Raw genomic sequence first — 27203 nt, 5'->3', positions numbered from 1 at the left:
ATAATGACTCCTCTGTATGTTTTCCTCTACTGTATTCTTCTTCTTCATTTCGCTACGCAAGACACCAAGACCCAAAAACATGAATCACAAAACAACAAGTAACGGTCACTTCCTCCAGCTCACCGCGTTAGATAACAGTACAGTCCCTCCTCTCGTGACGAAACAAAAGAAAAACGCGCAGGGGAAATATAATTACATACACGTCTGGAGACGAGGTCTTCGTCCAGAACAAACAACAGGAGAGACAGCAGCATCCCGTAAGGATGTTTTACACCGGTGGGCGTCGCCCTACAAGGCGTGACGGGGTGTCATATCATAGGACGTTGCCCTCTGCGAGTTATTATAACCTTATACTTCGTCGCAGAGAGGTGGTGCCGTCGGTGCACCTCACGTAGTGCGCTGTAGGCATTGCTCTCTGCGGCGTCCTTTAGGCTCCTAGCTGTAACCCCTTTCATTCCTCTAACTCTACCGACCATTCATAATATCTTTCTTCCATCTTGCTATCCACTCTCTCCTAACAATTATTTCCTCCTGTTACACCTTTCAAACGTACCTACTCCCAATTCCCTTTCCAGCTCTGAATGACCTCATAAATCCCAACGCTTGGCCTCTGGCCTAAACTGTATAGTACTCCATTCCATTCCGCATAACCTCACTTGGGGGATTAGATTCCCCGGTAATGGGATCGAGTGGATTATTCGTGTGGGGTTCGAGTCTGTCATGTTTTTCTTCTCTTGTTGATAAGCTGATTGGTATTCGTATTGAATATTCGTCTCTTGTGCCCGACCGAGCATTGCTAATAGAGATTTTGGGAATTCCTCTCACGTGGTTTCTCTGAACTGGTCTGGGCCATACTTCCTTGTGTGTATTTTTTAGTCTTTTTTTTCTTTTATCTTCTGAATAATAATAATAATAATAATAATAATAATAATAATAATAATATATTGCTTAATCAGAAAGTCTGAATAACGTTGATGATAATTCCATATCTTTAACTGCAGTATTTCTCTCTCTCTCTCTCTCTCTCTCTCTCTCTCTCTCTCTCTCTCTCTCTCTCTCTCTCTCTCTCTCTCTAATTCCATATCTTTAACTGGAGTATTTATCTCTCTCTCTCTCTCTCTCTCTCTCTCTCTCTCTCTCTCTCTCTCTCTCTCTCTCTCTCTCTCTCTCCAAGATTTTTTTCCCAGTCATTACATTGATTTTCACACTGTTACCATTATTTTTTCATCCTGTCCTTCTCATAGTTGTTGAATAATAATAATAATAATAATAATAATAATAATAATAATAATAATAATAATAATAATAATAAAATTTCCCCAAAGACGCTGTTATACGTCTTGAGTATCACGATGGCCAATGTCACCTTGAAAATACAGAATGCATGACACGACCAGGAAGGAATACATCAGACGTAAGATATCTTTGGCCATCTTTCTCCATCTTTGACCATCTTCTTTGTGTCCATCTTCTTTGTCCAGCTTTGTCCATCTGCTTTGTTCTGGAACAATAAACATATAGGAAAAAAGGAATTTCCGCTTGGCGTGACATGACAGCGGTCTTTCTATATATTTATATATTTTGAATAATATTTGAATCCTGTGAATATATTTCAGGATGCAGGAAGATCAGAAGAGTGTGTTGTGTGATTTGCTGTGTGGTAATGATGGCCTTATGCCAGCTTGGGGTCTGCGTGAGACGGTTCATGATTCAGTCAACGGTTGCCATGTGATTCCATTTGTTTTGTGATGTGGTTCGGTTATGTGAATATTTCATTGCTTTTATTATTTTATCACTTTTTATTATACGTTTCAGAATCTTCACTCCGTTTTGGATGTCTTTAAAACCTTTCTGTCAATAAGACTAAAATAATTTTTATGCGATTATTAGCAGTTATTATTATACTGGTCGCTGGTTTAGTGGTTAGTGTCTTGCCATGCCACTCAGATGTCATGATTTCGCGCCTCTCCCAGGGCGATGAAAAACTCACTGGCCCTGCGCCATGATCAGTTACTGTCGCGGTGGGAAGTTGAAACCAACATATTCTCTGGAAACTTGAATTTCAAGTCAATGGCCCCTTGGGGTTGTTCCATATGAATGCTGTAGGTTTAATCTACTGAATAATAATAATAATAATAATAATAATAATAATAATAATAATAATAATAATAATAATAATAATAATGATAATAATAATAATAAATAATAATAATAATAATAATACAATGTACCGTTACTAACTGCCCCGTCGTGAGGTATTGTCGTCAGTGCACCTCAGCTCGTGCACTGTAAGCTTTACTAAAGGGTGCTTGAAGTGTCCCTTCGGCCCTTAGCTACACCCACTTTTTTTAGCCTTTTTCTTAACCTCCATTCCTGCTTCCTTTCTTCAGTCTTGCTGTCCAACACCTCTGACTATTACTACTTAGTGCAACTGTGGGGGTTGTCTCCCATTTCCACCTTTAGATACTTGTATTTCATCCTCTGCATTTTCTGGATCCCTATACTGTTCAACCACTCCAACTCCCTCTTTACAGTCTAAAGGGCTGAACGCCTGAAAATGCCCCCAGGTTTAACAGCCTGAATTTCATAAATCATTAAGTCGTTAGTAACTGTCTTGTAAATGTACTCTTCTTTCTATATTTCCCTTTACCTTCTCTCACTTCTCAATGAACACCATATTCCTAGTTTTGCTTATTTCTGAGTATTAATTTAATAATTTATTCTTCTTCTTTTTTTTAATAAGCGAGATCTCTTTTTTTTGTATTTCCATTTACGTCCTCTTACTTCTTCCCAACGAACACCATATTCTTTGGAAGCCTGAATTCCAAGTCAGTGGCCCCTTTGGTGGGCTTGTTCCATATGAATAGGGTTGATCTTCTGAATAATAATAGTGATAATAATTCATCCAAGGTTGAGGTCTCTTGTTATTTTGTAAACAAAGTCTGTTCTTTTAACCTTCAGTCATCAGTAACTGTCCTGTAACTGTACCCTTTAATAATTCATTCAAGATTGAGGCCTCATGTTATTCTGTAAACAAAGTCTTTTCATTTAGCTTAACTCTTCTTCTTCTTTCAGGTCCAGGCCAGTTCTGCGACGAGTTCATCACGGGAGAGGATTTCTACATCCATTCGCCCTCTTACCCCAACAACTATCCAGCTAAGTGAGTTAAATTATCATTTTGAAACGATCATTTTCATTCTCCCCGTCGCAACGGCATTCTTATCACCCGGATGTCGGCAATTCATCACACTGCCATAACGGCTCTCGAAATATGTCCTCGCATACCTGAGGGAAGTAATGATCCTCCCACATTGCAGAGTTCACTTAACGATAATGACCCTTTCTTCCATTCCCCCTTATCTTCCCCCCACCCCCGCAGGGTGGGTAGTGACACGTCAGTGCGCCTCACTTGGTGCACTGCAGGCATTACTTGTAAGGTTCTTGGCGGCGTCCCTACGGCCGCTAGCTGCGACCCCTTTCGTTTCTTTTGCTATACCTCCTTCGATCTTATTGTCTTTCTTTCATCTTACTTTCCTCAATCCTCTCCTAACAGTTGGTTCATGGTGCAGCTGCGAGGTTTTCCTCTTGTTATACATTTTTAACCTTTTTTTATTTTCAATTTCCCTTCCATGAATGACCTTCGGCCTAAATTCTATATTCCATTGCACTCCTTTTGCAGCACCTGCGTTCATATTCTCTTCCTTCCATCTTAATTCCCACCCTCTTCTAAAGATTGTTTAACAGTGTAGCTGTGGGGTTTTCCTCCTGTTACACCTTTCAAACCTTTTTACTCTCAATTTCCCCTTTAGGGTTGAATGATCTTATAGGTTACATGCAGAGCTTGGCTTTGGCCTAAATTTTATATTCCATCCCTTATCTTCCTCAGCACGACGTGCAGATACCAGATCTACCGGCGGCATCCGGACATCTGCGGAGTGACACTGACTGTCTTGAGGCTCGATTTGGCCGTCAGGTCACGGGGAGGGGACCTGGTGACCAATGACGTCACGGCCGACACGACCCGAAATGAGGCGGGTGAATGCGTCGGGGATTCGCTGACCGTCGGGGAAGTTCACCACTGCGGCAGGTACAGGCGAGGTCAATCAGGTGAGGTCAATTGACGGATGGGTTTTATTGCAGAAGAAAAAGAGAAGTTCTCAGTTCCAGAGGTCCTTTATTCCTCAAACCGTTGGACTGCGGAGCTTTAGAAGTTCAATCGAAGATGCGATGCGTTACTAACCTAAAACAATTCTCCTTTTGTTTTGATAATTTACTTACATATTTATCGATTTATTTATTTGTTAATTTATTTTTTATACTTTCTAACAAGTGATCTCTTCTTTCTGTATTTCTCATTACCTTCTGTTGCTCCTTTCTAATGAACATCATAATATTCTTTGGAGGCTTATTGAATTTCAAGTCAATGGCCCCTTCTGTGGCCTTGTTCCGTATAAGTAGGGTTCGTCTTCTGAATAATAATACACAATAATAATAATAATAATAATAATAATAATAATAATAATAATAATAATAATAATAATAATAATAATAATAAGTCAATGGCCCCTGTGTTGGTCTTGTTCAATATAAATAGGGTTCGTCTTCTGAATAATAATAATAATAATAATAGTCAATGACCCCTGTGTTGCTCTTGTTCAATATAAATAGGGTTCATCTTCAGAATAATAATAATAATAATAATAATAATAATAATAATAATGAGTCAATGATCCCTGTGTTGTTCTTGTTCATTATAAATAGGGTTCATCTTCAGAATAATAATAATAATAATAATAATAATAATAATAATAATAATAATAATAATAATAGTAATAATAATAATAAGTTAAAAGCCTCTGTGGGCTTGTTCCATATGAATAGAGCTCATCTCAATAATAATAATAATAATAATAATAATAATAATAATAATAATAATAATAATAATAATAATGGACTCCTAAGGAGGCAGGATACAACCCGGAACCCCGCACTATAAAAACCACCCAGTCGAATAGGATGGCTGTAATAGACCAATAACAATAGTAATAATAATATGCATTCAGTTTATTCTGCCTGAACGCATTCTTGCCCTAAGGCAGCCGAATTACCTTAGATTCCATTGGCATTGAATAAAAAAAAAAAAGAATTACATCCCAGGAGTCCCTGATCTTACCTTGTGAAGATTACTTGAGTCTTCGAGTCACTAATGAGTCATTGTTTTGGAGACAAAGACATCCATGAATTTCCGCTTACTTGTCCCAGGTGACGTAGTCAGTTGACGGTAGATGTTTTCGGTTGACAAATGCTGGGGTGTTCTTGCGTGATATTATTATTATTATTATTATTATTATTATTATTATTATTATTATTATTATTATTATTATTCAGAGGATGAACCCGAACCCTATTCAAATGAAACAAGCCCACAGGGACAACTAAGTTGTTGTTATTATTATTATTATTATTATTATTATTATTATTATTATTATTATTATTATTCAGAAGATTAACTCTATTCATACTGAACAAGACCAACGCAGGGGCCATTGACTTATTATTATTATTATTATTATTATTATTATTATTATTATTCAGTAGATGAACCCTATTCATATAGAACAAGCCCACAGGGGCAACTAAGTTATTATTATTATTATTATTATTATTATTATTATTATTATTATTATTATTATTATTATTATTATTATTATTATTATTATTTGAAAGATGAAACCTATTCATATGGAACAAACACATAGGGGCCACTGACTTGAATTTCAAGCTTCCAAAGAATACGGTGCTCATTAAAAAAAGAAAAAGATAAATTAATAAAAATAGAAATAGATAAAAAAGTATCAAAATGCAAGAAGAATAGTATTAGGGTAATAATGCATTGCATTTTCGCTTGAACTTCTGAAGAAGTTCCAATTGCCCGACATCCTCTGAAGGGAGGCTGTTCCACAGTTGATGGTGTGAGGATGAAAGGACCTCTGGAGCTTTGAAGAAGTTCGACAGGATATGTTAAATGATTTACGTCTTCCGCGAATTAGGTGGTAAGAATAGTGTTACGTGGGGCTTTGGCGTTAGAGTGAATTGAACATTATGTTTTTATCTTGATTTTTAACAATAACTATGTTAAAAAAAGTTTTTTGTGGGCATAGCAATTTGTCAAGCGTAGTTTTTATACTAAAATTTACTCATTTCATCAGGATTTTATCACATTTATAAAATTTAGACACAATAAAAGCTCGGTTAGACAAAATCAAATATAAAAAATTGTTTTATACCTAATGCGACTTGTCATGGGTAATATTTGCATCAAATAATGATTTCATCACGGTTTTGTCACATTTACGAAAATTAGACAATAATTCAAACAAAATAAACGCTATGTTTGACAAATAAAAATGTAAAAAAAAAAAAGTTTTTAAGCTTATTACCAAAATCTACTAATTTCATAAAAATTTTATCATTTATCAAATTAGGCTAGAATTAAGACAAAATAAACGCCAGGTTTGACCAAATTAAAATGTAAAAAAATAATTTTAAGACTATTGCAATTTGTCAAGAGTAATATACGTACTAAAATTTACTTATTTCATCAAAATTCTATCATTTATAAAGATTAGACAAGAATTAAAACAAAAAATTGGTCTGTTATACATCAAATTAGGCCTATATTGCCTTCGAGCCCAGACATAGGCCTACACTGTGTTCTCTACTTTCCAGCACTGTTCACATTCCCTTCGTCTATCCTGACGGTGGAGTTTCGAAGTGGAGACACCCACGGGGCCTCTGGGTTCCTCCTGCTAGGCCGTCAGGTCAAGTCCTGCCGTCAGCCGAAGTCCCTGGGAAGAGCTTTGGTGTCGACGGTGCCTTGTGACAGGTCAGTCAGTATGTTCTGGTTAAACCATCCTCGTTTAGTCTAGGTAACTGAAGAGTCGAATTACAAAAGATTTTTTATGTTAATTAGTTTTCTTTTTCATCTAACAACTGATAAATTTGTACAGAAAGTAAACTCATTATCACTGACATATCTAACAACTGATAAATTTGTACAGAAAATAAACTAATTATACTTGAATTAACTTAGCTTATCAAGATAGGTGTCACTAGCTAAAAATGTTCGGTCTAGGTAACTGTAGATTCGAACTACAAAAGATTGTTTATGTTAATTAGTTTTATATTCCACCTAGCAACTAATAAATTGTATAGAAAATAAACTAATTATAACTTTAATCAACTTACCTAATAAAGGAAGGTGTCACTAACTAAACATGTTCGGTCTAGGTAACTGAAGAGTCGAACTATAACAGATTAGTTTATGTTAATTCGTTTTAACAGTTAATATATTTGTGTACAAAATAAAAATAATTATAACTCTGATCAACTTACCGGTTCAAGACAGGTATCACTAGCTAAAAATTATTTGGACTAGGCCTACTCTCACTCATGCAGACGTTGGTTTTTCTTATAGGACTTGGGATGTTTCATAGGCCTAGGCTTACTTTAGTGATTTATTTATAAGTATTTAGGCTGATCAACTTCCCAAGATTCGTTTCTACATTGAAAGGTTTATGGTCTCCAATAAAAGTAATTTTGTGTTTTATAGATATTGTTCTACAGCCGTTGAAATCGAGTACGTAAGATAGATCGTGTCCCAAAAAAAGATTTTTTAGGTTTTCGAGTAATAATTGAACGAGTCGAAATGGGAACTTGTTTGTGAATTTATTAAAAAAAATTACAGACTTTAAAGAAGAGTTCTGTAAAAAGAAAAACTGTTTATTGGGTTTAGTTTTGGAACTAAATGGTTTCCAGTCATTTTGGGCGTAATGTTTTCAAGGCCAATCTGATCTTAGGGGCTTACATAAATTCCTGTAACAAAAGTTTGATGTTCTGAAAAGTCATACTGGATTTAAAACTCAATTTCTCTGAAGCCTCCCGTGAGATTTCATTATGAATAACGTGACTAGTTTAATTCACACAGAAATTATCAGATTATCAGTCTCAGAACGGAAAGAGTTAGCAAATGTCTCTTAACAAACCCTCAAGAATGGACAAGAACTGGAAAAAATAACTTTCTCTCCTTCCTGCAGGAGGATAGAGTCTGACGCCTTCGTCATAAGTAGTCCAGGGTATCCTAAGGAGTACGAGGACAACGTCGAGTGTCACTACGTCATTACTAGGGGCGAAGGAGTGTGTGGCATTGACCTCCGGGTGGAGGACTTTAACCTGGAGGACGGCAGCTGCATGTTTGATTACTTGGAGGTCCAGGGTCGAAGGCTGTGTGGGAAACTCCAACCTGGATTTACGCGTAAGAGTTTTTAAGGCTTTCCTGAAGAAGTGTGATAGTCTTATTTCGTATACTAGGCCTTGGTTCCTTTTGGGATTTGATGAACTGTAAACCTTATAATCTCATGTTTACTTTACTAGAGCTCCCGTTGCTAAGTAACCAATTGGTTCTTAGCCACGTAAAGTAAGTCTAATCCTTCGGGCCAGCCCTAGGAGAGCTGTTAATCAGCTCAGTGGTCTGGTAAAACTAAGGTATACTTAACTTAACTTTAGAGCTTATAATGAATTTTCAAAGGTGTGATGAAGCTTTGTAAACCTGACTATAGGCCTAATGTCATTTTTAAGCTACAAGAATTTGATTGGGAATAACTGTAATCTTATTATAATCTCATGCTTACTTTACGAGAATTGATAATGAACTTGTAAGGATATGATGAAGCTTTGCAAACATTACTATCGGCCTAATCGTATTTTTAAGCTGCAAGAATTGATAGTGAATTTGCATAAGTTTCTTTTTTGGTAATACTGCAGAGTAGTTTCGCACACGTCGTTTTGTAATGCACGATATCTCTTGGTGGGGGGGTGGGGATCCAGAGTGGGTAAAATACCCCTCTCCCATGGGCCAAGTGAGGGCACGGCGCCTTAGGACAAGTTAGGTTAGGATACACCCCTTTGAAGCATGTCTTCGATCTGCTTTGAACAAAACGTTCGCAGCTCTTCTGCAATTTCACCTTTTATTTTGCAAACAACGATGAACTACTCATTCTTGTTCCTACAGGATACTACGACTTCGAAGGACCCCAGTTAGATATCCGGTTTCGCTCTGACGAATCCACCCGAAGGGGAGGATTTTCAATCTCCGGCCGACGAGTGAGATGCGACGAAGACAGACCACTCCAGTCGCCCCTCGGTCAAACCAGACCAGGGAGGAACGAAGATTCATCGTCCCCGCCTTTGGATTCTACCACCTTCCCCGCCCTGAAACCCGTGCCCCTGCCTGCCGGTCTTCCAGAGGCCAATTTCCCGCCAAATATTCAAACTCCAGCGGGCACTTTCCCGCCAAACGTACAGCTAGCGGGTCCTCTCCCGACGAACCAGTCCGACATCGATATCAGTTACATCCTTTCGGTCATTGGACGTAGGCCTATAACTGGCCTTGGGAAGAATGAGGGGCCCTTTGGAGTTGATGAGAAGGAGGGAGGCGCAGGCGGAGGAGGTCTTGAAAACGAGGCTGAGGAAGATTTTACAGAATTAGACCCAGGGCTGCTGACGACGGATGAGACCACAACGAACGCAGACCAAAATATCCCGGGAGATCCTGATTTCAACCCATTTACGGGCACCGGTTTACCGCCCACTTTACCGACCATTCCAGGCAGAATTCCAACAACAGTGCCAACGACCATTCCAGGAAGAATCCCGACATCAATCCCAACGACCATTCCTGGAAGAATCCCGACAACAATCCCAACCGTTCCAGGAAGAATCCCGACAACAATCCCTACGACCATTCCAGGAAGAATACCGACAACATTTCCAACGACCTCAGGAAGAATCCCAACAACCGGGACATCCATTCCTGGAAGCGTTACATCTACATTCCCGACGACATTCTCGACATTCCCGTCAACAGTCGACTTCCCCTCCACGAGTGTCTTCCCAACCTTCCCCACCACCACGTTCGCGGGGGAGGCTTGCGACGAGGTCTTCGCCGAGCAGACGTTCACCGTCAGTAGCCCTGGATACCCGACGGCGTACGCGGCGAATCTCAACTGCGTCTACATCGTAGGCCGATCCAGCACTGACGTCTGCGCGGTGAGTTGTTGTTTTTCCTTTTAATTCTTTACATCTGACTTTCCTTAACCCTCTATCACAATCATTTCATAGCGCAACTGTGAGGTTTTCCTCCTGTTACACATTTCAACCCTTCTTACTGCCAATTTCCGTTTCAGCTTCAATGACCTCATAGATCCCAGCGCTTGTCATTTGGCCTAAACTCTGTATTCCAGTCCTATACCCATACACGTATTTAAATGTATTTTATCTAGACATAGCTAAAGGCTCATATGCTACAAAAAACTCTTACAGATACAACTTACAATTCTTTCTCTCTCTTCCTCTAACAGCTCCAGGTGACCTTAATCGACGTTGACCTGCCTGACCTCGATCCCCTGACAGGTCAGTGCCTGGGGGACTACCTGGACATAGGGGGCACCAAAATATGCGGTACAGTGCAAGGACGTGTCTGTAAGTAAATGAATTCCCTACAAGTTGTTCACTGTAAAGATTAAGGTCTGTAGCTGTTGTAGTTTTTTAATTAATCAGGTTTCATTCGGGTATAAGTAATGACCTCTAGCTAAGAGAGCATAGACTATAGCTGAAGGTGTCTCCTGAAGGTGAAATTTTGACCGGCGGAGGTTCTAGGGATCCAGGGTAATGACCTGAAGAGAAGGGTTTGATCTGAAGTACAGGACATCTTTGCATACTGCCTAAAGCGTAAAGCATGACCAGGAACAAAGCCCATAGCTGAAGGTGCCTCCTGAAGGTGATAGACACACCCAAAGGTGAAATTTTGACCTTAGGAGGTCCTAGGGAGTATGATCTGAAGGGAAAGGTGTGGTGTGAAGTACAGGACATATTTTGCATGCCACCTGAAGTGTAAAACATGGTCTGGAATTGAAGTTTCGGCCAGAAGAGAGGTGGATGACCGTGAGCAAAGTCTTTGCTGGAATTACTGGAATTCCAGGGAGAGTGATCATACATCCATAACATCTAAAGAAAAATAATAAATCTTCATGAAATTTTGTTATTTTTTCGTAACATCTTTAAAAGTTGTGTTTTTGTGCACTATTTTGATTTGTGCAGATATCTTGATTTTATCAAGATATCTGCACAAATGAATGAATGCATAAATGTTACAGTTTTTTTACGTTTATATATATATATATATATATATATATATATATATATATATATATATATATATATATATTTTTTTTTTTTTTACTTTACTCACACACACACACACACACACACACACACATATATATATATATATATATATATATATATATATATATATATATATATATATATATACATACATATATATATTGTAAACTCAACTCAACAGAACGTGTCAAGCTAATTTGAATGATCCCTCTTCCAGTGACCTTCGACTTTCCAGACCAGACTCTGGAGATGAACCTCCACACGGATGCCGCCACAGCTGGAAAAGGCTTCAGGGTGAGATGATGATGACTTTAAAAGAAAATATATTAATTTTCGTTTATTTGTTCCTTCACTTCTCTCGTTTTGATGATCGGTTATTGGTGAATTTCTTCATTTGTCTGTTCGTTTATTCTCTCGTGATTTTCAGGATTCATTATTTATTTTGTATGGTGATTCCTGTGTCTGTGAATTCATGTTTGTTTGTTCTGCTCTCATAGCCACTAAGACGAATGTTGTTATGTATAAATAGTGACATATGTATGCTTTATGTATCCTTTGACGCAATCCTTTATGAATCCTTTGACACGGGACGCCGAATAGTAACATATTTATCCTTTGACGTAGGACGTCAAATGTATCCTTTGACACAGTCCTTTATGTATCCTTTGACTTAGGACGTCCATTAGTAACGTAAATATCCTTTATGTATACTTTGACATATGATATCCACTAGTAATGTATGTATCCTTTGAAATAGCATATCCACTAGTAATGTATGTATCCTTTGGCATAGGATATCAAGTAGTAATGTGTGTATCCTTTGACACGGATATCCACTAGTAATATGTGTATCCTCTGACATAGGATATCCAATAGTAATATATGTATCCTTTGATATAGGATATCCAATAGTGATGTGTGTGTATCCTTTGGCATAGGATATCCAGTAATGCATGTATCCTTTGACATAGGATATCCAGTATTAATGTATGTATCCTTTGACATAGGATATCCAGTAGTAATGTATGTATCCTTTGACACAGGATGTCCAGTAGTAATGTATGTATCCTTTGACACAGGATGTCCAGTAGTAATGTATGTATCCTTTGCATAGGATATCCAGTAGTAATGTATGTATCCTTTGACATATGATATCTAATAGTAATGTATGTATCCCTTAACATAGGATATCCAATATTAATGTATGTATCCTTTGACATAGGATATCCAGTAGTAATGTATGTATCCTTACATATCCTTTGACATTTCTCCAGATGGAGGCGAAGCAATTGACGGACTGCGGCCCACTTCCACCTGACCCTGGGCAGTGCGACACCATCACTCAACAGTCTGCTTTCATGCTCTTGAGTCCAGGATACCCTGCTCCGTACCCTTCGAGCACCGACTGTACCACGACCGTCGTGAAGTCTTCGCCTTCCGTTGTCAAGTAAGGAATTATGTTATTGCAGTTTATATATATATATATATATATATATATATATATATATATATATATATATATATATATATATATAATATAATGTGTGTGTAAATATGTACATCCATATGTATACATATATATATTTTTATAGCCACAATTACTTTTTCACTTTTTCATTTATGTAGATATATAATTCTTTCTAACTTCTTCTTTCTTCTTCTTCTTCTCAGCTTAATCCCTGGTCGGGGTCGCTGTTTTTTTTAAATGACCCTCTTCCAGCTGTTTTCTTAATATTACAATTAAACCAATTAAAAAAACTACTGGAAAGCTCTACAAATGCATTCCTTAATCAAACTCAACTTCTAATTAGCCTGTCATATTCCATTTTGCAGCTTATAATCCTTTGTAAAGGTAACGTGATTCATAACTAGACTAATACTGTAGATGTAACTTAATCTTATCGTTTCACTCCCTTTTTTTTTTTTTTTTATTTCTCAGCCTATTTTTGGAACTCGTGGACTTTGAAATAACTTCAAGTTTCGGCTGCTCCGGAGATTACGTGGAGGTCGTTGGCACTGGCCAACGACTCTGTGGACAGCTAACGGGCCAGACGAGTAAGTATGCAGTTCAAGTTTGTCTTTGTCATATGAGAAAACTAAGAATTAATTACGTTTTTGTTGTACTGAAAGTTATAAGAGAGCAAAATTCACTTTGAAGTATTGTCTGCAAACTTACCTCTTGATATTGTTAAGTATTTCCTACTTCATTTGTGTCTAGAATCTTCTTATATCTTTATTATTATTATTATTATTATTATTATTATTATTATTATTATTATTATGTTTATTATTATTATTATTATTCAGAAGATGAAACCTGTTCATATGCAGCAAGCCCACCACAGGGGCCATTGACTTAAAATTCAGACTTACAAAGAATATGGTGTTTGTTAGAAAGAAATTACAGAAGATAACAGGAAGTACAGAAAGAAGAGATCAGTTATTATTATTATTATTATTATTATTATTATTATTATTATTATTATTATTATTTTATTGAGAAGATAAACCCCTGTTCATATGGAACAAGCCCACATGTGCCATTGACTTAAAATCCAAACTTGCAAAGAATATTGTGTTCATTTGAAAGGCGTTACAGAAGATCATAGGAAACACAGAAAAAGAATAATAAATATAAATAAAATCTAAACATAAATAAATTATAAAAAATATAAATAAATCAGTTTAAAACGATTACGGATTTCACAGGACCCAGAGCCTTTAAAATTATTTTCTCAACTCATTTTCTTTGGTCCAAACAGGGACGTACCCATTCCTCGGAAATTCCTTGGCCATCAGGTTCCACTCTGGACTGCAGCCCAACAACGGCCAGCGTTTCAGAATCCGCGTGACCCAGAGGACGTCTGGAGGTCCGGATAGTTGTGGGGGCATCATTTCGTCATCCAGCTACAGCATACATTCTCCCAGTTACCCTCTGGCGTACCCTAGCGACTCGTTCTGTACTTGGGCAGTCTTCAAGGTGGCATCTAATGTCTGTCAGCTGCAAGTTAAGGTATGGTTGGGGTCCCATGTTTTAATTTGGGAAAAGGAAGCTAGATGTCTAGTTAAGATAGGGTTCTTGATGTGGTATACAGTGTTATTAGTCCATTCCACTGTATTTTTGGAGAAAATTGCTCTTTAGAACTCAGTGCCCCATAGGAAGGTAGTGCCTTCAGTGCACCTCACATGGTACACTGAAGGTATTACTTAAGGTTCTTTGAACGCCACCTTGTCCCCTTGCTTCAGCCCTTTCATTCCTTTTACTTTACCTCCATCTTTCCACCTTCTCCTAACAACTGTTTCAACATTATTTTCAGCTGAATGCTCTCATAGGTCCTAGCACATGGCCTTTGGACTAGAGTTTATATTCCAGTTGAGAACTCAATTTGTTAATCAATATATTTTTGTTCACTGCAAGAAAACAAATTTACTTTTTTTAATTTGGTTTTGTCAGAGATTTCACAAATGTGCACTCTACTTTCAGCTCCTAGATTTTGATGTCGAAGACAGTTCAGGTTGTGCAAAGGATTACTTGCAAGTAGGTTATCAGGAACGACTGTGTGGACGGAGGTACCCCGGTGAAATACGTAAGTTTCTTGGTCCTTGTTTCTTATGTGAAAACACATGAAATCTCCATAAATGTGCCGTTAAATAGTGATACCATAAGTATTAACACCACCATATCTTGTTCTGAGATCATTTTGTAACTTTTAGGGACGTACCACTTCTCTGGAAATAGACTCAGCCTGTGCTTCCGCTCGGACATTTATGGCTCTGGTCGAGGATTCAGTGCAGAGATCACCCAGCTCACTTGCGGCCACTTCAAACCTAACTATCCAAGATACCCTTCATATCCTTCTTATCCAACACCAAGACCTTGGTACAGACCTTATAGACCTACAAAACCGTGGTATAAACCAGTGTATGGCCTGTGGTGGAAGAAGAACCCGTTTTCCAGGCCGTACCTGGTAGGGCAAGGTTATACCTCATATTATGGTTCTGAATCCTATGGCCATGATCACAATTATACTCATTATGATAGTGAACACAGCCATACAGGGCCACACTTCCACACCACGCCATCACCTTTCTCACCTTTAACTCCTCTGCCAACGACACCAGCTCCCTTTCCAACAGTGACGCCTAGTCCTTCCCCAACTCCTTTCCCATCGCCCCCTCCTGAACTATTGGCTGCGCCTCTTAATAACACCACCCCCGTTTTCCAAAGGCCTGTGCCAAAACCAACTCTTCTGAATCCTGAAAAACTCACAGCATCGTCTAGTGAACATGAAGTGAAGACAGTCACCTTGCAGGCTAAAGACGATGGCAGTGGTATGTGCAACAAGGCCACCAATGGGAGAACGTTTCAAGTGAACAGTCCAGGATACCCAGGACCTTACTATACCGACATGCAATGCATATTTAGAGTCAGAAGGTGAGTCATTAAGTGAGAAAGTGCACTGGTGCCATGTACTAATTGCAAAGTTTTTCCTATGAGAATATAAATCTTTATCATTTAGAAGGATACGCCTTCAGCGAAAGTTGACCTGCTTGTTGTAGCTCTGTCAGTGGATGGCTGTAAAGCACTGTTATCTTTGGTCTTATTGCAATAATATTGCTATCCTCTGAGCTGGTTTTCCCATCACCAATGCAAGAGCTGGGTTCCTCTTCATTTCTTAGAGAATGTTACAATTAAGAGAACAGAGCCCTGCCAGCCTTAACATCACACATGCCAAGTTACATAAAGTTACAGGAGTCAGCCTCCTCCTACTCATGTATGGGAAGAACATTGCCACTAATGTTCTTCAGACCAAACCTCCCACCTAAGGAAGGAACAAATTTTAAAGAAAATCTGTATTCTTCCTAGATATACAGTGCTGAAGTCTTTATCACAATTGTACCTCTGACAATTCCACACTTATCCCAAGCTTCAAAGACTTGATTAACTTTTGCCAGATGTTTATCCATGTGAAAGACTTCAAGTTTGTGTACCCATGAAAATTGCAAATTATCTTTGAAATTTGCTATGTCAATGAGTTTCATGAACCTTTTTCATTCATGTCTTCACCATAAAATTCTGTATTGTTGTTGAATAGCCTTCATTGAGACAAGACTGTGCCTTCTTCTTCTTCTTCTTCTTCTTCTTCTTCTTCTTCTTCTTCTTCTTCTTCTTCTTCTTCTCAGCTTAATCCCTACCTTTGAGACACAAAGATTCATCAAAACTGACGAGCATTTTTATTTTTGGCAGGAGTGACCAGACCAGATGCTGTATAGTTGTTGATGGATGAGTTTGACGTGGAAGAAACAAAAGACTGCTCTGTAGCTCGCCTTGTGGTAGCAGATCGAAGCTATTGTGGATTCATTCCTCCTGGTGCTCACAGTAAGGGAACTATGGGAGTACATTTTTATGTGAAATATGATAAACATTTCTCTTGGTAAAAAATACAGGTCTTTGCTTAAAGAATATAATACTGTACTGGCAAGCTTCTCCTCTGGTGAAATATTCAGTTCTTTTCTCAAGAAATGCAGCACTGTACTGGTATGAAAAGACACTAAGGAAAAAACTCTTTTCTAGCAAAATATATAGTTAAAAGGAAGAAAGAAGACTTACAAATATGCAGAGGTAGAATCAGTATTTATAACAGGTTAACTCAGTTACAACTCTTGATATATTTCATCAGCAGCTGAATGTTCAGTAAATATAAGATGCTATACTAAGAAATCACAAAGTAAGCGCGTGATTTTGTTTATTAGCTGAAGTCACTGGGAAGTTCAAAATGAAACGACAGAGTGCCAAGTACTTTCTTGTATTTTTAACACATCTTCGGGGCACAAAAGTACTTGGCACTCTGTCGTTTCATTCCGAACTTTCCCAGTGGCTTCAGCTAATAGGAATCGTTATCAGTGTGACGACAAAGCAAGATGTTGGCTTAGTGAAGCACTGCTCATTGATCTCTAGCCTTTTCATACAGATAACTGTCAGGAATTAAACCACCAGAGCTTAAAACAGCTAGTCAGCTCAGTCATAGCATCTTGACCGAAGTTAGCATCCTGCATCTATGTTTCAGGTATCGTTCCATTCCCGGACAGTGGCGAGATCGTCATGGAATTCGTAGCAGGTAAGTACCACAGCGCAGCTGGCTTCACCATGAGAGGCCGCCAGATCGGTTGTCCAGGAAACTCGACCACCTTCACCTCGACCACAAACAGTCCGCGTCGCCTGATCTTCCCAACCGCTGGGACGAAGAGCCTGAGCCAGGAACTAACCCTTCCTGAGAGAGAGCCTTTATCTCCTCGACATCTGCTCAAGACCGCGGATGACCTGGTCTCTTCACTGTCAGGAGAGGGGGATGTGGTGTTCCCCTGGGTAGGCACTGGGGAAAGAAGTTCGTATTCGATAGACAGAGGAGGATGGACGACCTTCTAGTTGGTTGACTGCGTGGAAAGATGGCGTTCCTTTTGGTGACAACTGATTGCTTCCGATGAAAAAATAACTTGTATCTCACAGGGTATATGATCTCGTTTAAATACTTTCTGTCTCTTTATCATTTATACATTATGGTTTTAGCTTTTTCAGATACAGGAAGTTTTTTGTGGGATCAGGAGTATATAAGGGTTTTTCATTTTGGAACTAGGCCTAAAGATTCCCTAGATGAATTGCCTCTGATGAAAAATGACTTATTATGTCACATGGTTTATGATCCCATTTCAATACTTTCTGTTTCTATCTTTTCATTTTTACATTAGAGTTTTAGCTTTTTCAGATACAGGAAGTTTTTTTGTGGGATCTGGTTCATAAGGGTAATTTTTCACTTTGGAACTAGGCCTAAAGATTCCCGTGACACGTTTAATTTTGCCTATGTCTATTTTTGCAAATGCAGTTTGTACGTATCATTATTTTGACTCGAAGAACAAGCAGTGTGGGAACTCGTTGTTCTGATTAGTTATATAGTTATTAAGTATTTTTATCAATAAAGAATCAGTTTCCGTGAAACGTGATTGCAAAGTATCTAAGACTAACAATATATATATATATATAAATAATAATAATAATAATGATAATTGAATAAGCTTTAAATAAAAGATACAATCATTGAAGGATAATTATTTTCCAGGAGGAAAGGCATATGTGTATGTAAATATACAGTATATATGTATATACATATATATATATATATATATATATATATATATATATATATATATATATATATATATATATATATATATATATATATATATATATATATATATATATATATATATATAAAAATATATATATAATATTACAAGCAGATTATCGACTATAATTGAGTCTTTGATTATCGATTATAATTGATTCTTTGATTCTTGCATTTTTTCTGTAAGAAATATAAATATGCCTCACTGTCAATACAATAAAGATCAAACTATTTCCCGTACGCCTTCACTACTCTCAAAATTGCCTGTATCGATTCTGCCATAAGCTATAGGCCTGTGGCAGCGTCGACAGAGAGGCAACATTGCAACAACTTTATCCTAATTATTCATATATATATATATATATATATATATATATATATATATATATATATATATATATATAAAGAAAAGCACACACACTGACGAGCATCTCAGTGGAATACCAGCATGACCTCGCACCTTTCAGAATCAGGTGCACATGACCTGGGTTGGGGTAATCTCAGTTGTCTCGTCTCCAAAAGTTAGTTGGTAGAGTATGACCTCGTAGGTCACTAAGGCCCCCTGTTGTCACAAAACGAAAAAAAGAGCGATTTAATAACTTATAAAAAGTGGATGGTTCAACATCAGATATTATGAAAGGCGTCTCTTTGGTGCTTGTCATGTATAGGCCTATAACAAGGTCTAAATGATATTTTCTGGTTTATTTTAAACTTACTACTAGCTCTCAGTTCTTAGTATGCTAAAAAATCTTTAGACAGTCCATTGATAGAAAAGCAAAAGCCAATAATTAATGTAAAAAAAAAGAACTGATTCGAATAAAATGAAAAGGGTCTGAATACACTCACAGCTAGAATGAAGCTCTTGTTGACCAAGAAGAACCCATAGCCTGTGAGTCCTATTTCTTGTTCCTGAACTTGATGTTGAAGTCTCCACACGTCGACGTTGTAACTGAAATAAACAGATTCAGAGAAGTATTCTTAACGTACATGATTATCTTAATATAATTATAGAGTTTCTATGCACATCTAAGGATATGGAAAAGAAGTTAAAATTGCATGGCTATGCTATGTTATAGTTATGATACAGCTGCAGTTTGTCTTTTGAAAACAAAACCTGAACGGCTGTGCTATTTTGCAATTATGGTGCGGCTGTAGTTTGACTTGTGCACATTAAAACTGAACGGCTCTGCTATGTTACAGTTGCAGAATTCTTTCCACCAGTCATATTGTCCTACATTGCTGTTAAAGCTACTCCATAAATCCTACAGTTCCCAAAAACAAGCGTCCACAACATCACAGGCAAAGTGTATCCCCTTGGCGGACGCCTGACTTACTTATCCACGGGGACATTGAGGATACAAATCATGCTCTTTTTTGACGCTTCGTAGACTGCTGTGCAAGACAGGGATACCAGAAGCAGGCGCCCCAGCAGATGGAGGAAAGACCACGTCAGGTACAGCCGTGTGGTGATGTCCTTGTCACTTCTGGGCCTGAAAAAAAAAAAAACGAAAAGTTGCCGACTTCTTAGACTAAAAAGGCATTGGATTGTCATTTGGGCCAGTTTTACGATGGCTGATATTTATATCCCCAAGTCAAGACTATGATTCGGTTGTTCCTGTATGGTGTTAATATAACTCATTGTCTCCTTCACCAAAATGGTACTAGGTCGCTTTGAAAAAACACCAAAATGGTACTAGATCGCTTTGAAGAAACTCCAAAAGGGTACTAAATTGCTATTGAAAAAAACACCAAAATGGAACTTGATTGCTTTGAAAAAAAAAAAAACACCTAAATGGTACCAGATTGCTTTGAAAAAACACCAAAATACTAGATTGCTTTGAAAAAAAAAAACACCTAAATGGTACCAGATTGCTTTGAAAAAACACCAAAGTACTAGATTGCTTTGAAAAAACACCAAAATGGTGCTAGATTGCTTTGAAAAAACACCAAAATGGCACTAGATTGCTTTGAAAAACAACAAAATGGTACTAGATAACTTTGAAAAACTAAAATGGTACTAGAGAACTTCGAAAAACACCAAAGTGGTACTAAATAGCTTTGAAAAAACTAAAATGGTACTAGATTGCTTTCAAAAAAGCACCAAAAAATAAAGATATTAGTTTGAATGATCATAATGAGTCAACAGCCATCAGTAGAACACAGGTATCTCCTCTACAATCCCACCTTATGCCTAAGTAGAGCTGGACGGTCGTGAAGAGGAGATTGGTGACGTAAGACTGAAGAATGATCGGTCCGAAGACTTCGTTAATCGAATTCACCAGTCTGAGGAGGTTCAGGTGGTCCTCTCTCGTGTTGCGCCAGTCTTTTCCGGTCCACCGCAAGTAGCCTGGAATCGAAAATTAGACGAATAACTTTAATTTGTTGACTGGAACTAAGTAGGCCTATATTAGCCGAGCATTTCAGTTTGCTGATTGGAACTAAGTAGGCTTAACTTGGTAGAGGAGTTTCAGTTTGTTGATTGGGACTATGTGGGCCTAAAGCCGTATACGGGAAAGTAATCACGCAATCTACTTGTAAAGTAAGCCAAATAACTTCAATTTACTGATTGGAACTAAGCAGGCCTAAGGCCGTACACGGGCATGTGATCACGTAAGCCTACTCGTTAAAGAAAAGCCTTAAAATTGCTGATTGGGACAATGTAAGCCTAAAGCCTTAGACGAGGATGTGATCACATAAGCCTTAAAATCAATCTAAGTCCAAATAATAGGGAAATAGGGCTAAAAAGTCCCAATTTTTCTTTACAAACCGTCCTCCACTCATCTTGGAATGGAATCACGCTTTAGCCGAATGACTTTTAACTTCTTGATTAAGGCATGTGGATCACGTAAGCCTCTTGGTGAAGTAAAAGCCTTAAGATATATCCAGATACAAATACTATGGAAATAGGCCTATAAACCTTTACATTTTCAATACAAACCATCTTCCACTCGGGCGTTATAAAGCCTGATGTGCCTCAGAAGAATGAGAGCGACGCAAGAGACGAAGATGTCGATGAAATTCCAAATGAACGTCGCGTATTTGTTGATGAAGAGGATGACCAGGCCCATGGCGTCAGAGTAGCCGAGGAGATCAATCTCATATTCATGTCCGCTTTTGACGTAACATCGGAGGAAACTGCAAATGAGATTTACTCGGTGAAAGAAAAGGAAGAAAAGACTTTTCTCAATGAACATAACAGTTATTAGATATTGTGTGGGATCAAAGGAAACTGCAAATAAGATTTGTTTAGAGATCATGGGAAAGAAAACACTTATCTTAATGAATATAACAGGGTATTAAATATTGTATGGGATCGAAAGAAACTGCCAATAAGATTTGTGTGAAAAAAAGAAAGAAAAACCATTTCTCAATGAATATAACAGGATATTAGATATTGTATGGGATCGAAGGACACTACCAATAAGATTTGTTTAGAGATCACGGGAAAGCAAAGACTCAATGAATAACAAGATATTGGATATTTTATGGGTCTAGTTCCGTGGTGTGTTGATGTATAAACTACATAAAGAAACCTAGAACACACATTAAGGCAAATTTAATAAGTTTATAAGTGAATATAAGTTATTTATGCTAGGCGTCTTCATTTCACACAAGAGGAAAGGAACTGTCGATTGAAAAGAATGTATTTTTACTGGCCTGTCAGAATTTCACAGTGGTCTTAATATCACCTAATGACCTTTGAAGAAAACTAGGTCAAGAGTATATGCACAACACCCAACCGCTTGTAAAAACTACGTTATGAGTAGGCCTATATACAAAATACTCAACTCTTGTTTAAAATGTGTTGTCTCATGCATCCTCATAAGTAATAAAAAAAAAAGTATTAAACAGCCTACTGTCGCTTCATTCAAATAATTCCGGTAGACCTACACCCAGAAATCACCGGTGCAGTTGCCTGATAGACTGAAAAACATGGAGGCGACCGTTTCGCCTGTCGCCGAGACCAACACGACGGCCAGAATTACGACGACCACAACTCGAGCCGAGCCTTTCACTGCAAGACGACTCTCCAGTTGCGACCACCTTGACACAGTGAATAAAAACAGATGTTTAGGTCACTTAAGATGGCTGCAAGCGAAGAGATAATTCGTTTATGAATACTGTGCTTCATATAGACTCATGTTCAAGTTACTGTAATGCCTATGGAGAATTTATGGAGGTTGCCCTAGGCTCATAGAAAGTATATTTGAGTAATGTGCTTGAAAGGAGAACTATTTTTTTTATAGGCCTAGCGTTGCTCGATAAATATATACCGCATTAGGTTTGACTCCCTTTATAAATTAAGCAAAACCTGTAGCTTGTTTTTGCTCTTCATTTCTTTAGGGAGATACTGTAGGCCTATTGAATTTGAAACCGTAAACTGTCCGTTATGATAAATGACAATGGTGCTTAATATTCAATCTTAGGTTTTTATTATATTAATTTAAGGATCATAAACGTACGTCGTAAATATAGAACAGACATATTTCAACGATAATCTTGACTATACATTCATTAAATCATTTTAAAAAACTTCTGTTCACCTGGCACAAACTTCCGGCAACTTCCTGGAGAGGTTATAGAGAAGAAGGGCGCCCAAAGCTGCCAGCGAGTAGAAAGCTGTAGAGGTGAAGAGCCTGACCCAATCGTCTTGCCGTTCCGTAGCCACAAATACGGATAATATCCTGACGACCACGAAGCTCGCAAGCATCAGTAACACCACGGCAGCGTATGCTGTCCTGAAGCTTAGCCAAGCGAACCTACGATACAAGAAGTCAAATGGCACTTGGGTCTACTATAGGCTTATTAAAACGTTATAACGCTCCTTAGGTCTAGGCTTCACTGAGATGACATATGCTTCATTAACAATTTTTTCCCCCTCCTGAACTTAGAACTTACCTGAAACTTCCGTTAGTAGCTGATAGCGGGACTAGACCAAAGACGTTCGCTACACGTATCAAGGGCAAGATACTCCTGAAGCTGTCTGTTCCTTTAAGCTGCGATATGAGATAGACAAGACTTTTTTTTTAAAAGACGGGGCAAAAGATTAGCCTCACTGACTATGCCATGTCATGATAAAAAACTCTAATGCTGTTTTATAGATAGAAATTCTTTTGCAGCTAGGTAAATAGTTCTAAACTGATTTAGGAAGAAAGGCTAGAACCTAATATTTTGATTTGTTTCCTTATTATAATGTCTGCAAAAGTTATTGCTTTAAATTTTAAGTTCATGACGTTTGGAAATGAATGCGTAACTTTTTAGCTATCAAAATATGTTTTCTTTGGCAGTTCCAATGGCAGGTAATTTTGGTTTTATGTATTAACGAAAAACTAAAAAAAAAAAAATGTAAAAATCCTACAAATTAAGATTTAAAGTTAAAAATCCTAAAATTCTGACAAACCTCTTCATGTTTTTCCCAAGGTGATTTCGGCACTCCAGACCAGACATCATATTTAAGGCGCAGACCGGGAGGGGCCATGGATATTTTAGTCTTATCTGCGAAAGAAGTAAATCTTTGCTTGGTCTTAAGAATAAACAGAAGAATTTGTGTATCTTCTGAAGAAAAAAAACAGCAGTTTTGCTTTGCCCTTAGAATAATAAACAGAATTCTTTCCAGAACCCATACTGGTTCGGTCTAGCGTGAGACTGAACTCTATGAAGATTTTATATATATATATATATATATATATATATATATATATATATATATATATATATATATATATAATTTCTATTTTTGTCAGCTAGAGGAAAGTTAAAATATGAACAAAATTGTGTTCGTATTAACTTTTGATGCCATAAGCCTATATATAATGTTAAAAACTGTTATTCGTGAGTTTACGATGTGACAAAAGGACTAGAATATTATATATATACTGTATATAAATCACTGCAAAACAAACCTGTTTTATTATGCATAAAATGAAATAAACTATGTAGATAAGAGAGCGCTTGGTGTGCGATAAGTTGAAAAGTGCATCTTCGACGTAGAACTTACCAAACATGAAGGAAACTAGAAATGAAATAAGTAATATGACTTGGAACATCATATATAAATTAAAAATAAACTGAACTATAAATCGCTAAAGAAATAAAGGACATAATCACTGAACAACAATACTGCCAGTCTATCACACCGTGAGACCAGTGTGGTCAAGCCCCAGGCATTCAGGTCGTTTCGGCCGTAAGTCATTTTAGGCCGTAAGCACGTTTGCGTGCAAAATGGGCGCCGTGTTTAGTACCGGCCCCCTTGGGATGTACGTAAACATGACATAATAATGGTAAACACCATAAACATAACGGTAAATACCATAAACATAACGTCATACATTCTTTTGGATGTTACGGCCTAAGTGACTTACGGCCGAAACGACCAGGACCGAAACCCAGGCCCTTTTTTTGGGGGCGGGGGAAACGAGATGTTAAACGTAAGGATTGTTCAGCGCCCTTTTGAGATAAATCTTGAATGTATTTTGTTATTTTCACTCTGATGCGAAAGAAAACTTCATTTGACTCTTGATAATTTAGGAACGAATTGAATTGTTTGAAATGAAACTGGGCTCACGGTAGACCAGTCTCCATGTAAACACTCAACGGTTGAAAGTTAGTACTTCAGTGGGTACTAAGCCACGGCTGTGAGTTGGGGGACAGTCACTTGTGTTTAAACAATTCTTGGCTCCTTTTCATAACTAGAAGACCAAAATTTCCAAGGTAAAGTCATTTTAAATTCTTATAGTATTAATACGTTGCTGTACACCGGTCTAGGACGGAATATTTCATTTGAAAGCTTCTTGAAACTTCTAGGGGATCAAGGCCAGTTAGGTTACAGTTAAATCATTTAAATGCAATGAATTCCAAAGGCCAGCTTCCAGTATTAGTTTATTATCTTCATCTTGGCAGCTAAGTACAAACGCCAGATTGGCTAGCCTTCCGAGATTATTTTCATTTAGTTGGTCTGCACTGAATGTAGGCTGTAGTCAAGTACAAAAACTATAGTATGGCTGGCCTTCCAGAATTATTTTTGTTCAGTCGATATGCGCGAAGAATTAGCTATCAAGTTTAAAAGCTGTCAGGACTTGTTTTAATTCAGCTGATATGGACTGAATGTAGGCTATTATTTAGTACTGAATCTCCAATGTCTTTAGCCATGTGAATTTTTTTAATTCAGTTGATATGTACTGAGTATAGGCTGTTATCACATAACCGCAAGGTGGCTATATGTCAGAAATCTTTAAAATTCAGTTGACATCAGTGATTGTATGTTATTAATGGGGACAAAAGCCTCAGTTTGGCTAATTATTAAGAGCCTTCCGGAATTTTTTTCATTCAGTTGAAACGCACAGAGTTCCATTAAAAGACTGAGGTACTGTTGGTGTTTACCTCAGACGAGTAAAATTAAGAATCTCACGGTTTTTGTTTACATCTTTGTACAAAATGCTCACTTGTTTTTCTGAAGGGGTTCAGATGTGTGGTAAATGCCTGTAATTACTGACTGGTCCTTATAGTGCGCTCCCATATTCAGACAAGGAATATCGACAGAAAATTAACCCACTGTTCTTTGACTTACAATATTCGCCTCAAGTTAAATTTGAAATACAAGTTAAGAGTGGGATTTGTGTATTTAATCTGGCTTGACTGTAGATAGATCTCAGTCATTTAAATTTTGTTCAAGACGGACTCTTGAGTCTAATTTCTGTTGGAGTCGCCAAAAGAAGCAAGTAGGCCTAGAGATGGAGGCTAGGTGACAATTTGTCTCTTCCTCTCTAGGCCTATCCCTTTTACATGTGACTTTATCAGGAGCCATAGACCTCAGTTATGGCGTCTCTCGATATTTTCAATTCATATTGCAATTTCCTTTTGTGATCGTTGAGTTCCTCTTTCCTTGTCTCTATTGTAGGCCTATTCACAGTCCTGAAATTGCGTCTGGCGTCTGTGATGTTGGATCCATCCACGGGAGATCATTTTATGTAAAATAATTGATATTCCGTGCTGATAATTTGATATATAAAGTATTATTTATAAGAAGGTTTGCTATTCAGAGTTAGAAATTGCCTAGCTGATAGACTAGAAGTTACCAATCATTACACTTCATTCTGCTTTTAATCTGACTAAAACATATATATATATATATATATATATATATATATATATAACATATATATATATATAATTAATACTGTAGGATTTATGCAAAAATTGTGATATTTTGATTTAAAAACTTAATAAAAAAAAACAACCGATTTACAGCACCAGAAATTGAACCTCACAGCAATGATGAAGATACACTCATTCTGCTAAAACTTCGTTCCAAAATACATAGTACATCAGCAACAACAAAGGAATTGCAATATTCTTACCGTCAAATCTTAAACACATAAGACCATCTCGCTGTTTCTCAAATTCATGACGTCACATCGTTATAGACTCATTACTTTCTTTTCTTCTTATTTTTACTCCGTCGAGAAGAAAACTTCTTGTTTTAAAGAACTTTTATCGTAAAGCGACTAGGTGATATATATACTCTTTCCTGGAAGTCGCGAACTTCTATCGTATAGCGATTTTCTTATAGATATGCTTCCGGGGAGTCGGTGTATAATTGCGTCACGCGTCTCCGAGTTCTGGCGGGTAAATGAGAGGTGGGCGTGGCTTGTGGATTCCACGACGCGCGGAAAAAAAAAAAAAAAAAGTATCAGAGTATTCCTTCTCTCTCTCTCTCTCTCTCTCTCTCTCTCTCTAAAGATGTCTGGTCCTGGGTGTTATGTAGGCGGCCATCGTTCT

The 27203-nt window shown here is 37.6% G+C and overlaps 3 protein-coding genes across 3 annotated transcripts in view; 2 read left to right on the top strand and 1 right to left on the bottom strand.

Annotated features, from left to right (window-relative positions):
• Positions 1-17453, top strand: part of LOC136847868 (cubilin-like) — a 21548-nt gene extending 4095 nt beyond the window's left edge. Inside the window, exons 2-15 of the mRNA XM_067119854.1 lie at positions 3076-3160; positions 3887-4107; positions 6730-6886; positions 8097-8314; positions 9071-10107; positions 10419-10539; positions 11462-11538; positions 12519-12691; positions 13184-13299; positions 14007-14257; positions 14729-14831; positions 14959-15679; positions 16493-16624; positions 17313-17453. Coding sequence (XP_066975955.1) covers positions 3076-3160; positions 3887-4107; positions 6730-6886; positions 8097-8314; positions 9071-10107; positions 10419-10539; positions 11462-11538; positions 12519-12691; positions 13184-13299; positions 14007-14257; positions 14729-14831; positions 14959-15679; positions 16493-16532 — 3320 coding nt within the window. The 3' untranslated portion in view covers positions 16533-16624; positions 17313-17453. The remainder of the gene's footprint in view (positions 1-3075; positions 3161-3886; positions 4108-6729; positions 6887-8096; positions 8315-9070; positions 10108-10418; positions 10540-11461; positions 11539-12518; positions 12692-13183; positions 13300-14006; positions 14258-14728; positions 14832-14958; positions 15680-16492; positions 16625-17312) is intronic.
• Positions 17302-27203, bottom strand: LOC136847618 (gustatory receptor for sugar taste 64e-like). The gene is made up of 10 exons (XM_067119335.1): positions 26783-27203; positions 23827-23921; positions 23325-23422; positions 22970-23185; positions 22317-22469; positions 21364-21560; positions 20610-20772; positions 19760-19915; positions 19234-19374; positions 17302-17578 (listed from the first exon to the last, which is right to left on the bottom strand). The coding sequence occupies exons 1-10, from the start codon at positions 26799-26801 to the stop codon at positions 17302-17304; spliced, it is 1515 nt and encodes a 504-aa protein (XP_066975436.1). The 5' UTR covers positions 26802-27203.
• Positions 25046-27203, top strand: part of LOC136847866 (tRNA:m(4)X modification enzyme TRM13 homolog) — a 77778-nt gene continuing 75620 nt past the window's right edge. Inside the window, exon 1 of the mRNA XM_067119849.1 lies at positions 25046-25136. The gene's annotated coding sequence lies outside the window, so the exon portion shown is untranslated. The remainder of the gene's footprint in view (positions 25137-27203) is intronic.

Source organism: Macrobrachium rosenbergii, chromosome 17, assembly GCF_040412425.1.
Source record: "Macrobrachium rosenbergii isolate ZJJX-2024 chromosome 17, ASM4041242v1, whole genome shotgun sequence".
NCBI classification, from domain to species: domain Eukaryota; kingdom Metazoa; phylum Arthropoda; class Malacostraca; order Decapoda; family Palaemonidae; genus Macrobrachium; species Macrobrachium rosenbergii.
Note: the sequence above shows the minus strand (reverse complement) of the source record. Positions and strands in the feature narration are given on the sequence as shown.

What these genes read in the sequence shown, in the direction of transcription:
- LOC136847618 (XM_067119335.1), bottom strand. An exon ending in CTTGGGAAAAACATGAAGAG is followed by an intron (nt 23,423 to 23,826) that starts GTTTGTCAGAAT and finishes CTCATATCGCAG; the next exon opens with CTTAAAGGAACAGACAGCTT. An exon ending in CAGCTCTACTTAGGCATAAG is followed by an intron (nt 19,916 to 20,609) that starts GTGGGATTGTAG and finishes TTTTTTTTTCAG; the next exon opens with GCCCAGAAGTGACAAGGACA.